This window comes from Chrysemys picta, chromosome 13 (assembly GCF_011386835.1).
Source record: "Chrysemys picta bellii isolate R12L10 chromosome 13, ASM1138683v2, whole genome shotgun sequence".
Classification (NCBI taxonomy): domain Eukaryota; kingdom Metazoa; phylum Chordata; order Testudines; family Emydidae; genus Chrysemys; species Chrysemys picta.
The window spans coordinates 51,127,845-51,142,549 of NC_088803.1; the positions used below are offsets into that span (position 1 = coordinate 51,127,845).

Consider the following 14,705-nt stretch of genomic DNA (forward strand, 5'->3'; position numbering starts at 1 on the left):
AGGGGGGAGGGGGGGAATGTTAGCTATTCATCTGCACACCACATTGTGCCAACTTCCCCCAGCAAATGAAAATCCCTCCCTGTTCACCCCCTGCTGTATGCTGACCTGAGCAATCTTGTCAGGGCCAGGAACCATGCAGGAACTTTTCTGAGGCTTTTTTTTTACTTCCAAGGCTTTTTGCAGCAGAAATTGCTAAATTTGGCTCCCCTTCCCTGGGTGTGCTGCTTGCAGCAAGAGGTGGTGGAAAAGTCCTCCTAGAGCCCAGAGCTGGGGTAGGTTAGTGTTAGGACATAGGCCTCAGACGCCTGGGTTCTGTTGCTGGCTTTGCTAACCTTGGGTTGGGGGCAGTCCTTAGGAGCATGCACGCACACATATAACTTCACTCACGCGAGTAGTTCCTGTAAGTAGTTTCAGGATTGGGCCCTATTTTATCACATGGCTCCGTGACTCAGTTTCCCCATCTGTAAAATGGGGATAATAATACTTCAGATGGGTGGCATGAGGCTTAATCCACAAATGTTCCTAAATCACGTTGAGAGCCAGGGATGAAGGTTAAGGTATAAATGCCGGGTGTGTGTGGTACTACACGGACTGTGACAAAAGGTACTTAAAGGATGGGGTCTGGGACACTGAATGCCTGGGGAAAATCTACCAACCATTCTGCCAGTCTGTGAGAGTGCGCTTGTCTTAAATGCCAGCCAAGAAAGCCAATGGCATTTGTTCTAAGGAGGAACTAGACTCAAGATTCCCAGCATGACAGCTCTCAAATGCTGGGTACAGCTGTAATTTCTATTAATTATCTTTACAGTAACAATCTTTGGCACTTATACAGCACCTGGTCTTATCCTCAATATACAGATGGGGAAATCAAGGCACGGAGCGGTAACACATGTTCCAAGGTCTGAGGTTTCTTAACTCCCCTTTCCCTGTTCCCTAACCACTCGACCTCCCCGTTACGTACAGAGAGGTCATGGGCCTAACCTTCCACCCTACCTTCTGACTCCCTTCTAATTAACTCCAGCTGTGGGCGACTCGCTCTTTTCAGGACTTGACACTGGGTGAGACTTTTTTTTCCTCCCCAGAAAATCATCTCAGTTTTGATGCCAACAGCTGAGCTTGATTTAGCCCTTGCGTGCATTCGCAATAGCAATAATAATCATTGATCCCAACGGCACGCTGGCTTGGTTCCATCTTCTTCTGTTCATAGTTTCACTGCACTGTTTTCCCACCCCCTCCTCGGGTCAGCTCTCGAAGATCTGCTTGTGAGTAATCTGCTCCTGGAGGGCACGATCCTGCCAAACCCTCCCTGCTGTGCTACTCCAACTGAAGTCAATGAGGCCCTTAGACTTTGAACTCTTTGGAAGAGTGGGCTTGCTTCTCCACTGCTCTGCACCTGGTCTCCTTTGCAGTTGGGCAAGGCGGCTGGGAAGCTTCACCCTTCTGATGTGGTGGTATCAGTGGGCACTCCCTTTCCATAGGGTTGTATGAGGACACAAGCTACCTGATAGAGAACAATCCAGACCATTGTCTTATATGCTTGCAAAGCACTCTATGCACACAGGCCCTCCTCCTGCAAATTCTTATCCAGGTGCTTAACTTCCCCCCTCGGGTGCCACAGAAATACTTGGGACACTACGGACAGGGGCTGTTTCTCTTTTATTCCTGAGATAGAAAGGGCCCTTTCATATCTTGCTTATTTAATCCAGATTCCTGGGAGCGTGTGCCCCCAATTGCTAGGGCTAAGTAACGGGTGGGTATGTGCCAGGGGGTCCACTTCTGCAGAGGAGGGACCATAGGTGCTGGAACTGGGGGTGCTGCTGCACTCCCTGGCTTGAAGGGGTCTCCATTAAATACAGGGTTTACGGTTTTGTTCAGTGGGTCTCAGCCCCCCCTGGGCGGGACATCCCTAGAATTAACCAGGGTCGGGCACAGCCCCTCTGGGTCTAGCCTCAGTAGAGGGAAAACCTGTGGGGAGCCAGGGTCTGTTTGCACCCACAACACACAGCCCCATTGTAAATTAAACCCAGAGTCTGGGAGGACCAGCGGGGTGGAGGCTGGACTATCTCCTTGATCCAAAGGGGTCTGGGCAGAGCCACCCTCTGCCAGCCAGCTCCAGCCCCTGCGCCCTCGGGCGCCCAGGCAGCGGGTGCCTTGCACCTCTGCCCCCTGCCCGGCCCCACGTTTGCAAGAAGAGGGCCCCGAGCGCTGTCCACTTCCCACCTTTGGACCTTTCCAAGCGGGCTGCTCCCGGGCGCACCTGCCTCCTGCGCCCTGGGCGCATCGCAGGGTGCCCGCGCTCGCCTCTCCAAGCCCCCCCGTCTCCACCCAGGCGCCCGGGGAGGGGGGGGGGGGCGAGCCCACTGTCTCCGAGCGGAGGCTTGTTGCAGTATTAAAATAATAACGCGAGAGTTGCAAGTTGCTTCCCTCTTCCCCGACCGTAAAACTGTCAAAGGTAGCCGGGAAGGGGGGCGCGGGGGATCGCGCACGAGCCAGCGGCGCCTCGCCCGCTCCAAGCGCGCGTGTGTGTGTGTGCGTGCGGGGGCCCTGGAGAGCTCGCCACAAGCACCGAGGTAAGGAGCCCCCCCCCTTGGCAACCCTCCTCCGCTCCCCCGCCCCCCCCGGCCCTTTTCCACCCTTGGCCCTGCTTTTACTCCGCCCGGTCGCCCCCTCCCCGGGCCCGGTCGCCCCCTCCCGAGGGTTTTGCTGCTTCCTTTCGCGGCGCGCCTGGGATTCCTTCCCCCCCCCCCCTTGCCTTCTCTCTCCCTCTCCCTCTCTCCTCCTTCTACATAAAAAAGTCGCCATTTTGCTTCACTGCCTTTTCCTCCTCCCCTTAATTATTTTTCCCAGGCACAAGAAATAAAAATAGTTTTCGCCCCCTCCCTTTTGCAAAAAAAAAAAAAAAAAAAAAAACCCCCAACCCCACACCCCCTCCCTTTTTCTTAATGGAGGGTGGACACTAAACCCAGGGGGCGGAGGAGGCGATCTGGGGGGGGGGGGCTGGGAGTGCTGGGGGGGCTGGGAGTGCAAGGGTTTTTTTTCTTTTTTTCTTTTTTTTTTTTTGCAGCGTTGGCACTTTAAAAAAGGGGGCTTGGAAGTTGCTCCCCTGAGACTCACTGCAGCCTCCCCCAGCAGTGACAGGTGACATCCACGTGGGGCGGCCCCTGCTGCCCACACCTTAGCCTGGGGGAGGGACTGCAAGGCGGGGGGGGCCTGCGGCCAGCTGAGCTCCGGAGTGGGGGGCCGGAGTACAGGCAAGTGAGCTCAGCTCACACCTGGGCAGGTCACATGGCAGCCAGGTGGACACAACTGGGCAGGGCAGGCCAAGGTCATGTGAGTCATGTGGCCGCCAGATGGGGAACCCAGGGGGGATGACAGCCAGGTGGGCACTGGGAGGGGTAGGTCAGGCAAAGGGCAAAGCATGCAGGCAGGTAATGACATAGACAGACAGGGACATGACAGCTGGCTGGGCACCCATAAGGATGGAGCAAATCAGAGACAGTACTTCCAGGTGGCCACTCCCATGGCCCAGACCAGGGATGTTCTATCCACTGGACATTGACATGGGCTGGGCAAGGTAGGGGCATTTTGTCAGCTGAACACTCCCAGCAGGGACATGGCAGCTGGCTGGATGTTTTCATAGGACGGGCTAGGTCAGAAACATTACAGCTAAATTGTGCCTTCTGTAAAGCCAGCCCAGAGACGTTCTCTCCAGGTTGTCATTGTCGTGGGCAGGCGAGGTCAGATCTGGGACATTACAGCTGCACGAGCACTCACATAGGCTGGGGCAGAGACTTCTATGCCAGGTGGGCAGTCGGCTAGGGAGGCCAGACAGGGCTGTGAATCCCATAAGTCAGATTAGGTTAATTCTGTTTAATGTCTTTTAGGTTTCATGCTTTCCATCAGCTTTGGTGCCAGGGGGCTGGGATCTAATATGTTTGAAACAGAAACTTTAAACCATCAGAAGCTTTTTGTGTGTGTGCGTGCGTGTGTGTGCACACATACGCATTGTGATGAAAGATGGGCATATTTACACCCATTTTAACCTGGTCTTAGGTCTGTCCTTTCAAACCGCAGTACTGAATGATATCCATGGAAAATCTACCAGCCCTTAATTCCAGCGCAGCTTTTGTGTGGCCGTGTTGTTCCTCCACTGCTGGAGAAAGAAGGGAATTAGCCGGTTAAGTGCCGTGTGCCTATAGAAAGCGTCGGGATATCTGTATAAAACACGGAACATTTCTGTAAGAAAGTTACCAACTAGCGGATCAGCCCGTGATTTGGAGAAAGACTAACAGAAATTGCTGTGGAACTAGGGAACTGCTCAGTCCATTCATCAGAGCGTTGCCCTGGCTCCCGTCGACAGCCAGAAGAAACGATAATCAATACTGAGGGAAAGTGAATTGTCAGAAACTCACAAGAACAACAAACATCAGTTTAGCCCATTGGTTTCTGCTAGCTGTTGTTTCTGACTCTCTCCTCGTGCCGTTAGCTTCTCCGTTCTCCAGGGCAGGGATCTGTGACCTTTTTGGCACCGTCCTACCCCTGAATAACGCCATGAACATTTGCAGCAATTTATAAATGATTAATAATAAGTAAAGGAAGTGGATATTGGCCTGCTGCACATCCTTTGCACCATGATTAGCACTTTACCTGAGAAGGTCACGCTGGTATGCCAGGGGAAAGGGATTTGTTAAAGACCTACAGGCCATTGGCATGTGGACTCACTGGGGACTGATAGGTCATGGCAATTAGTAGCTAGTGGGGATCAAGCCAGGAAATGCTGGGTTAGATAGTAAGGGCCAAATTCAGGTGGCAGTGGATGTAACTCCATTAACTTGACCCAGCATATTTAGTGATGAGCGGAAACGGACGGGTTTTTATGCACAGCACTGTTTTCCCTCTTACAGTTAGTGTCACATTAACTCAAATACCCATAGATTTCCAGGAAGCAACATGCCAACTTCCTATCTGCTACCTTGAAATGCCAATATCTATGTGTCAACACTGGTCCCCCCGGACCCAGTGACACCAGATCAGTTCACAGGACAGAGAAAAAATTGCCTGAAAAAGTTAAGTTACGGTGGTAGCAGGTTTACCTGTGTAAAACATGACGGACTTTAATAGGACTTGTGCCAGCTTATGCCAGGGCTGAATATGTCCTGCATTAGAGTGGGATACACTCTCCAAGCCCCAATTCATGTTATCCAGACACGTTTGCATGAAAGCAAGTTTGAAAAATATATGTAGATTTTGTCACCTTGTACAATTAGATTTTTCAGAGCCCTCTGGTAAATAGTCTCTCCCTCATTTGCTTTCTCCTCACTCCCATCCTTGGTCTCTGCATTATCGGGACTCCCCGTCCTATTGAGCTTTTTGAATCTTTGCTCCCCTCTTGTTCCGCCTTATCTGGCCGTTTGTGTTGGTGAGAGAGAGTTCATTTTTGGAGTAAAAGACATTGCATTGTAGAATGCGCTGCTTTAAAAGCCTCGCTGGCATCTCCTGGCCCATGCTGCTCAGGAGAGCGCTGAAAACTGGAACTCAGCTTCCCTGTGTAGCAGTTAGGTCTGAGATCTCTAAATCACAAGGCTGGTCCATCTCTTCTCCACTGCAGGGAGTCCGCTGGGTCAATTTCTTTGTTCCAATGTCATAAACAGAACTCCTAGCGCTGCTATATTTCAGATCTGTCGATTTCCCCCCTTCCTCCCCATTGTGAATCGCAACAGGGTTCCAACCAAAAGCTAAGGAAAGGGTGGAAAGAGGTTGGAAGTAATTGATCACCTGGTTCCAGCATGTGCCATGAAAGAGTGAGAAGTTTGGTTAAAATATGATGGGTTGATTTCTGCTCTGTTACCCTGGTGCGACTCCACTAAATCCATCAAGTTGTACCAGATTTGGCCCCCATGTAGATATAAGTAATTTTGTTATTATTTTAGGCTAGGAGGAAAGGTGTCAAAAGCAATTAGGTGGAACATAAAATATGTTGGAGAGTTTCTAAGCTGCCCCCTTCCTCCCCCAAAAAAAGTTTGTTGTAAGAGAGCGTGTGCATTAAATGGAGTGAACAAAGTGGTTGGTTTGGTGGTACAGGTACATTTTTTGTTTAAAAGCTGTGGTTTAATTTTTGGAAGTGAAGTTTTTCGAGGCATCAATAGTCAAACTTCCTCAGGCTCTCATGGTTTAACTGATATTATTAGGAGTTTGTTTAAAGTGCCTGATTTTCAAAGGTGCTAAGTACCCACAATTCCTATTGAAGTCAATGGGAGTTTTCAGGTGCTCTTCATCTAAGACCCCCAAATGCCTGGAGGTTGTCCTTGTGTGTTGGTAGCTGCTTCCCATGTCTGGGGGTGAAACGCCCCACTCTGGCATTCACACCTCACATCTCCAGCCTGACAGGAGACCATGTGATATGATTGCTCTCTCTAAATATATCAGAGGGATATATACCAGGGAGGGAGAGGAATTATTTAAGCTCAGTACCAATGTGGACACAAGAACAAATGGATATAAACTGGCCATCAGGAAGTTTAGACTTGAAATTAGATGAAGGTTTCTAACCATCAGAGGAGTGAAGTTCTGGAACAGTCTTCCAAGGGGAGTAGGGGGGGCAAAAGACATATCTGGCTTCAAGACTAAGCTTGGTAAGTTTATGGAGGGGATGGTATGATGGGATAGCCTATTTTTGGCAATTAATTGATCTTCGACTATTAGTGGTAAATATGCCCAATGGCCTGTGATGGGATGTTAGCTGGGGTGGGATCCGAGTTACTACAGAGAATTCTTTCCTGGATGTCTGGCTGGTGAGTCTTGCCCACATGCTCAGGGTTTAGCTGATCGCCATATTTGGGGTTGGGAAGGAATTTTCCTCCAGGGCAGATTGGCAGAGGCCCTGGGGGTTTTTCACCTTCCTCTGCAGCGTGGGGCACGGGTCACTTGCTGGAGGATTCTCTGCACCTTGAAGTCTTTAAACCATGATTTGAGGACTTCAATAGCTCAGGCATAGGTTAGGGGTTTATTACAGGAGTGGGTGGGTGAGATTCTGTGGCCTGGGTTGTGCAGGAGGTCAGACTAGATGATCATAATGGCCTCTTCTGACCTTAAAGTCTGTCTATAATGCCTGGAGAGTCTTTCATGGGACCTCCATTCCTTGGGTGAATTTCACTATACGTGCATGATGGGGCTGTGGTTAGAACCAAGAGAGTTCCTGAGTCCCGGACTTAGACTCAGTTCAAATTTTCTCTACTGCTCTCTTGCATCTGTTTCCTTACATAGCATGTGTCATTCAGAGTTCACACAGTGAGAGAACAGAGAAAAGAACCCAGGAGTTCTGACTCCCAGTCTCCCATGTAATGGTTTCAAAGGAAATGTTGCTGTCTATCAAGTAAATAATAGACCCTTCATTAAACATTGTCTAAGTATGTACTCGATTTATGCGACAAACACAGGTATTATGGTCTATTGCATGTCTCATTAAAACACTATAAATACGCAATAGTATGGTATACCTGAGCTATCCTGGTCTGGTAAGGAATGTGCAATTTTATGGTTTATTGTGTTAGCAGGTTGAGCATAGCCATGTCAGGTTGTCTTCTGCTGGATCTTTGTCAGTACCGTTAGTAGTAGTTGTATTTATTATTTTGTATTGTCGTAGCGCCTAAAATCCTAGTCGTGAACCAGGACCCCATTGTGTTAGGTGCTGTGTGCGTGTTTATGTATGTGTAGCCAAATCAATTAAATCACAAAGCAGTTATATGTAGACGGTGTCCTGGGTTTGATCTGAACCTGCGCTAGGTGAATACCTCCACAGTCTCTCTTCGTATTTTGAATTTTCTTCCTTTTTGTAAAAAGAACAGGAGTCCTTGTGGCACCTTAGAGACTAACAAATTTATTTGAGCATAAGCTTTCGTGGGCTAAAACCCACTTCATCGGATGCATGCAGTGGAAAATACAGTAGGAGGATATATATATACACACAGAGAACATGAAACAATGGGTGTTACCATACACGCTAGAGTGATCAGTTAAGGTTATTACCAGCTCACCTTAACTGATCACTCTAGCATGTATGGTAACACCCATTGTTTCATGTTCTCTGTGTGTGTGTGTAAATATATATATATATATATATATATCCTCCTACTGTATTTTCCACTCCATGCATCCGATGAAGTGGGTTTTAGCCCACGAAAGCTTATGCTCAAATAAATGTGTTAGTCTCTAAGGTGCCACAAGTACTCCTGTTCTTTTTGCAGATACAGACTAACATGGCTGCTACTCTGAGACCTTCCTTTTTGTGTTTGCGTTTCTGCGAATGAATTTACTGGAAGGAATTTTCAAGGGAATAGCAGATATTAGAAAATATTTGTGGAAAGGGAACTTTTAAATTATTAATGTGAGCATTTGCTCTAGAAATGGGATTCTAGCTGTTCTGCTCATCCAGTCAAGGAACGGGAACAATACCATGTGACCTATGGGCCCAATCAAAGCTAATCAACATGGCTCGAAAGTAGAATATTGAATGCATTGTGTGCAGGAAGTCACAGGGCATACTTTGTGGATCAATTATTTATTAAATCCCTGTGAATAATTATCTCTAATAACCAATACAGTTCAGAATAGCAAGCTGCTCACAGACAAGGATGCTCTTTGGTTAAGGCACTGGACTTGGGATCTCTGGTAAATTCCCAGATCTGCCACAGTCATTCCCCATTCCTCAGTTTCTCCTCTGTAAAATGAAGATAACAATGCTTCCTTTCTCCCACCGTTTGTCAGTCCTGTCTGCTTGGGCTGTAAGATCTTTGGAGCGAGGACTGCCTCAAGCTGTGTGTACAGTGCCTAGCACCATAAGGCCCTGATGTTGGTTGGGGCTTCCGGACACTGCTGGGCTACAAATCATAACAATTAAGAAACACACCTCAAACAGACACAGCGGCTAAATGAGCTGACCTAATGATTCCCTCTGTTCAGCTCCAAATGCCAGAGAATGCAGAGTCCAGGCTGTAATTTCTCCTTGGATCTGGAGACTGATTAACCCTCGTGTCTGTGCTCACGACCACACGTCGGAGAATCTCGGCACGTTACCCCGTCTCCCAGAACAAACCACACGCACTGCCCTGACCTGCACCAGGAGTCCCATGAAAGTCACCTCGCCGCCTCTTAAAATTCTGTGTGACCCTGCACGACCTCTCTGTGCCTGGTAGCCCTGGCCTAGACTTCAACGGCAACTCCGTGCGTGGAGAGCTTGCAGGAGCTGGTTGCTTTCGCAGCCCAGCGTCTTTGGAGGCAGAACACCTGAAATGTCTCCTTCCTTCCCATGACACCGCAGTAGAATGTCACCTGTATCTGGCACATTGGGCAGCACGGTGGGAATGTTTGCCTGGAATAATGCGCATAGTGCAATATGATGATGATAATAATCCCTAGCTCTTCTGTGTATACACACACGCACACACACGCACGCACCTACCTATCTTATAGAACTGGAAGGTCATTGAGTCCAGCCCCCCTGCCTTCACTAGCAGGACCAAGTACTGATTTTGCCCCAGATCCCTAAGTGGTCCCCCTCAAGGATTGAACTCACAACCCTGAGTTTAGCAGGCACAATGCTCAAACCACTGAGCTATCCCTCCCCCCACTCCCATAGTGCATTTCACCTGTAGATCTCAAAGCACTGGATAAAGAAGGCCGTTGTCATTGTCATCTCTGGAGAAACAGACACACAGTGAGGGAAAGTGACTTGCCCAGGGTCACCCAGCGGGCCAATAGCAGAGTTGGGACTAGACCTCTTGAATCCCAGTCTCATGCTCTCGCCACGAGGCCCATACAGCAGCAAGGGCAGGTGCCTACACGCAAGCTGAATTCCAAATGATTCTGGTCTCTAGACCTTTGCCGTTACTTGGGATGGGACTTGGGTTGAGGCCTTAGCACGTGATGAACAGACCAATGAACATTCTTTTCGCGTAACTGCGGGGGAGCTGTGGCAGCTCAGATGGGCCAGTTGGGTTTGCTGAGCTGTGTGTCTATTGGTGTGTAATTAGGGCCAGCATCGTGTAGATTCTTGTTAATCGAGTTAAGGCAAAACTGATGCAAAAAAAAGGAATTTTGTAGGAAGTTCTGAGGTGAAACGTCCGATCTGTTTAATTGTTTGGGGGGAGGGATAGCTCAGTGGCTTGAGCATTGGCTGGCTAAACCCAGGGTTGTGAGTTCAATCCTTGAGGGGGGCCATTTAGGGATTTGGGGCAAAAATTTGCCAGGGACAGTACTTGGTCTGCCTGTGAAGGCAGAGGACTGGACTCAATGATCTTTCAAGGTCCCTTCCAGCTCTATGAGATAGGTATATCTCCATATTAACTGGAGAACAAACCAGAGCTGACTTGGCAGTTCCTTAGCTGTGCCGCTGGACTGAATGAATGAGCGTAATTGGTTGCACCTTCAACATATGCACAGTCATCCATTCATAAATCTTAAGGGCCAGGGGGACCATTATGGTCATCCAGTCTGACCTCCTGCAGGCTCAGGCCAGGCTGTTGCATCCGGGGCTCTAGGAACGACACACCGGGGTGAAAGAGCCATCCATGGCTGTTCAGCTCGGCGAAGCTGCAGGGTTGTCGGCGCCAAGGAGGGGAAGCGCTGATAGGGAGTCTAGTGCTGATAAAGACATGGGATTCGGTCCTAACTCAAGGCCACGTCCTGCTCGGAGAGGAATCCTGCAGAGGATGGGAAACTGCGCGTCGCTGCTACGTGGGGACGCTTTGTCAGAGGGAGCCCCAGCAGCCAGCCTCCCTCCCTCCCCCTCCCGCAGCTCTGGGGAAGCTGCTGGTGTGTGGAGCTCCAAGGCTGTGTAGGGATGTGGCTAGGTGGGCTCAGGGAGAGGGCTGCTGTCCTTGGCATCTGGCCCCTTCAGATCCAGGGGGTTTCCCCATATCAGGTAACGCTGAGCCTTTGTGACCTTCCCCTCCCTGCTCTGAACCTCTCCCTCCCACCGGAAGGAGGCCACTCAGGCACCATGGGAGCAAGACTCTGATGGGAGCCCTGCTGCTGCAGAATAAGGGGGAATGTGGCACCTCCCCACAAATGCCCCACTCCTCACAGGTGCCCCAGCTTCTACAGGCTGGTTGGGGACCCGAGCAGGCAGCAGTTAGGCATGGAAGGGTATTGAGTATTTAGAGATGGAGGTGGGAGACTGGTGTTTGTGCCAGGAGCCAGGGGACAAGACACATGGGTGCTGTGAAGGGATCACTGAGCATCCCTTCCTCTCCTGAACATGTGCCCCATCTTTGGCTTGGCCGGTTTGGACTGTAAGCTCTGGGGGGCAGGGAGCATGGGTTCTGTAAAGGACCATCTGCATTTACAGGGCTATACAGATGTTTAATTTCACAGCAATGCAGACTTGCAGAGTATGAATAATAACTGCAAAAGCATGGCTGAATTTTTAGGTGCTTGTAGTTAAAGGTCTCTAGGCAAGAGTGCGGCCTAGTGGGTAGAACACTGGACTGGGACTCAGGAGCGATGCGCGTTCTCGTCCTGGCTCTGCAACTGGCCTGCTGGGTGACCTTAGGCAAATCACCTCACCCCTCTGTGCCTCAGTTTCCCCATCTGTAAAATGGGGCTAATGATGCCTCCTTTGTAAAGAGCTTTGAGATCTACTGAAGATAAGAGCTAGGGGCTGTTATTTACAAAACTGTGACGTGCACAGTGGGTCTGATTCTGGTATCACTCCAGTGACTTCAGTGGACTCCTGGTGTAGACGTGTGTAATTGAGGGTAGAGTTGGGCCCAATAAGTACAAAGGAGCAGCTTGCCCAAGTAAACCCAAGAGCAAAACAAATACCTAAGCATAAGTAAATAGTAAATACAAACAAGCAACCCTACAATAAACAACACAAACCAGGAAACATTTGGAGTGTGATGTCCATCGAGAGAACAAAATATTTGCCCCTTAGCTGATGGCACAGAATCACAGTGTCCGCTCAGGTGCTTTGTACCTTGCCTCAGTGTCTGTTAATTGTTTGGCAGCATGGCTCTTATGGGCTAGCCTGAGAGTGTCTGTGTCCAGGTGTGTGTGTGGTGGGATAACGTTATATCTGTCTTAAAAATGGCAAAGCCCTTGTGATTCGTGCGTGTCAGCTCTGTGGGACATCAAAATACCCTCCTGAGAGAGAAAAGTATAAAGTTGTTGATGTGTAGTCATTAACTTATATGCACTGAAGGATCTGTGCTCACGTGAAGATCCCTGTTAGAGGCACAGTAGCTTTTGGAAGAGGTTCCCGGATCTGGGTTATTTCTTCTCCCACTTTCAAAAACACACACACACCTTCTAATAACAGTGCCTAGCCTCATCAGAATGAACACACACACACACACACACACACACACACCCCTTCTAATAACAGTACCTAGCCTCATCAGAATGAACACACACACACACACACACACCCCTTCTAATAACAGTACCTAGCCTCATCAGAGCACTCTACAAACATTAGCTAATCAATCCTCCCCCTGCTCCTGGACAGTGGGTAAATATTAGCATCCTTGTCTTGTAGCTTGGGAAATTGAGAGTTTAAATAACTTTCCCATGGCCACACAGTAGGGGTGAGTTGGCCACAGAGCCAGGCAGGTTGGGCTCTGAGCATAGGCCTATTTTGCAGAGGTCTCCCAGGGGGTACATCAACTCATCTAGATATTTGCCTAGTTTTACAACAGGCTACATAAAAAGCGCTAGCGAAGTCAATACAAACTAAAATTCCATACAGGCAATGACTTGTTTATACTGCTCTATATACGACACACCGAAATGTAAGTACGATATTTATATTCCAATCGATTTATTTATAATTATATGGTAAAAAAGAGAAAGTCCGCAATTGTTCAATACTAGTGTGCTGTGACACTTTCGTATTTTTATGTCTGATTTTGTAAGCAAGGAGCTTTGAAATTAGGTGGAACTTGGAGGTACGCAAGACAAATCAGACTCGTGAAAGGAGGACAGTTGTCTGGAAAGGTTGAGAGCCCGAGTTACAGCACTTGGCCATGTCTGTGTGTTATGGAATTGCCGTTTCAACCCTGCACAGCCCGTTTATTTGAACTGAGGACCGACCATGCAACCTTTATTCACCTGAGTAAAAGAGGCAGGGTCAAGCCCTCGGGTCCTCAGGGAGATTAATCTGGCCTTCTCACTCAGATCCCAATCGGAAATTGACTTGTGCATTAGAGGAACAAACTGCCAATGTAAACAGATGAGCCAAATTCATCCCTCGTTCAGCCCCATTGATTTCAGCTGAATGACACCAGGGATGGATTTGGCATGGTCTGTTTAATCATCCTTTACAACAGAGGCTGGGCTAATGGGAAAGAGCTATGCTTCAATTGATTCCCATCTACTTTGTCTCCACAATGCGCTAATTATAGAGACGTGCTTGCCTCTCCAGGCCAGCCCTTAGATACATCTGCCCCCTGCTGCCCTAAAATCACCAGTTCCTCAACACTAGCAGATTCATTACGTACCTTCCAAGCTCTAAAAGCCATAAGGACCTCTGCCGCTAATGACTTCCGGAGGACCCCGTCGTCTCTGCTGCATGGGTGGCCTAGTGGATAGAAGTCTGCACCATGTGTTCGTGCCACTTGTTTTAACCCCTCCCTCCCTCCGTTCATTTTATTGTGATGTTTTTACAGCGTGTTTGAAAATACTCCCCCTCGGGCTGAATTGTAACAGCCAGCAATCCCAAAGACTCTTCCTGCCACCATTGAAGTTGATGGAGTTTTGCTGTCGGCTTCCACGGAAGCGAGATCGGGCTTTTCAGGATCATTTTTGATGTTCATTATTTACAGAGAAGCCACACTGAATTATTAATCCGGGGGATCTAGATAACGTTAACAATTCTCAGTTTAGACGAGTTTGCCATTCATAACGAAAATTGGAAATTTATCACGGGATCTGTTCATTAAAACTCACTTTTTTTTTCTTTTGTTGTCTTCTCACGAAAGCAGAGAAATAAGCAAAGAAGAAAAAGCCGTTTGTTCGTTGTTTCTCTGTAGGAATCCAGCCCGTCATTTCGAATAAAGTCTTTGCTCTTGTATGCGTAGAGGAAACGGGTTTATAATGAAAGCAGCCCCTCAACCATATCTATAGTATCACTCAACCATAAAACAAATATTTGCAAATATACCCCGCTTCTTTTTTAAATGAGAACATTTAGTCCTGTTTAATATTTTTTCCACCCTAGATGCCTTTCTTGCTTGTAGCATGTGCTTTCTCCGAGGCAGAGGGTTGGTGTGTTTTTAACATGTCTTCTGCTCGTTCTAGAGATGGCGGATCCATATTCCTTCAGAGGTGGAAGGAGAGCTGCAGGGTCCAGCAAAACCAGCGCAAGCAAAGAAGGCAACAGGACAGAGATGAGGGTAAATCCGACCCCTGAGCCCCCCAAGCTGGGTAAGAAATTGGGTTTTCTTTTCTCAAAGCAAAGGGGGTGGAGGAGACAGGGCACAGGGTAGGTCTTGGAACCGTCACCTTCCAAACCAAGGGGAAGGGGACATACCTTTCAGCCTGCCAAAGCCTGCGTGTGAAGCAAAGACCCAGACGGAGGGACACACATTTTACATGCAGACCTGGGAAAATGCTAGAGGATTCGGTTAGGTAGCGTGACCCGTTCTGCTGCCTCAGTTTCATCTCAGCTGAGTCAAGGGAAAGGGGGTGGGTCAGGGTCAGATTTTGTG

At 48.7% G+C, this 14,705-nt stretch overlaps 1 protein-coding gene across 5 annotated transcripts in view; it reads left to right on the top strand.

Moving 5' to 3' along the window:
* The first annotated feature begins 2,433 nt into the window (after positions 1–2,433).
* Positions 2,434–14,705, top strand: part of ZNF512B (zinc finger protein 512B) — an 81,007-nt gene continuing 68,735 nt past the window's right edge. For 4 of the 5 annotated variants that reach the window (XM_042858481.2, XM_042858482.2, XM_042858480.2 and 1 more), the window contains exons 1-2: positions 2,434–2,570; positions 14,296–14,421. In XM_042858481.2, the coding sequence (XP_042714415.2) occupies positions 14,298–14,421 (124 nt within the window). In that variant the 5' untranslated portion in view covers positions 2,434–2,570; positions 14,296–14,297. The remainder of the gene's footprint in view (positions 2,571–14,295; positions 14,422–14,705) is intronic. The other variant, XM_065566196.1, reaches the window with a different exon arrangement.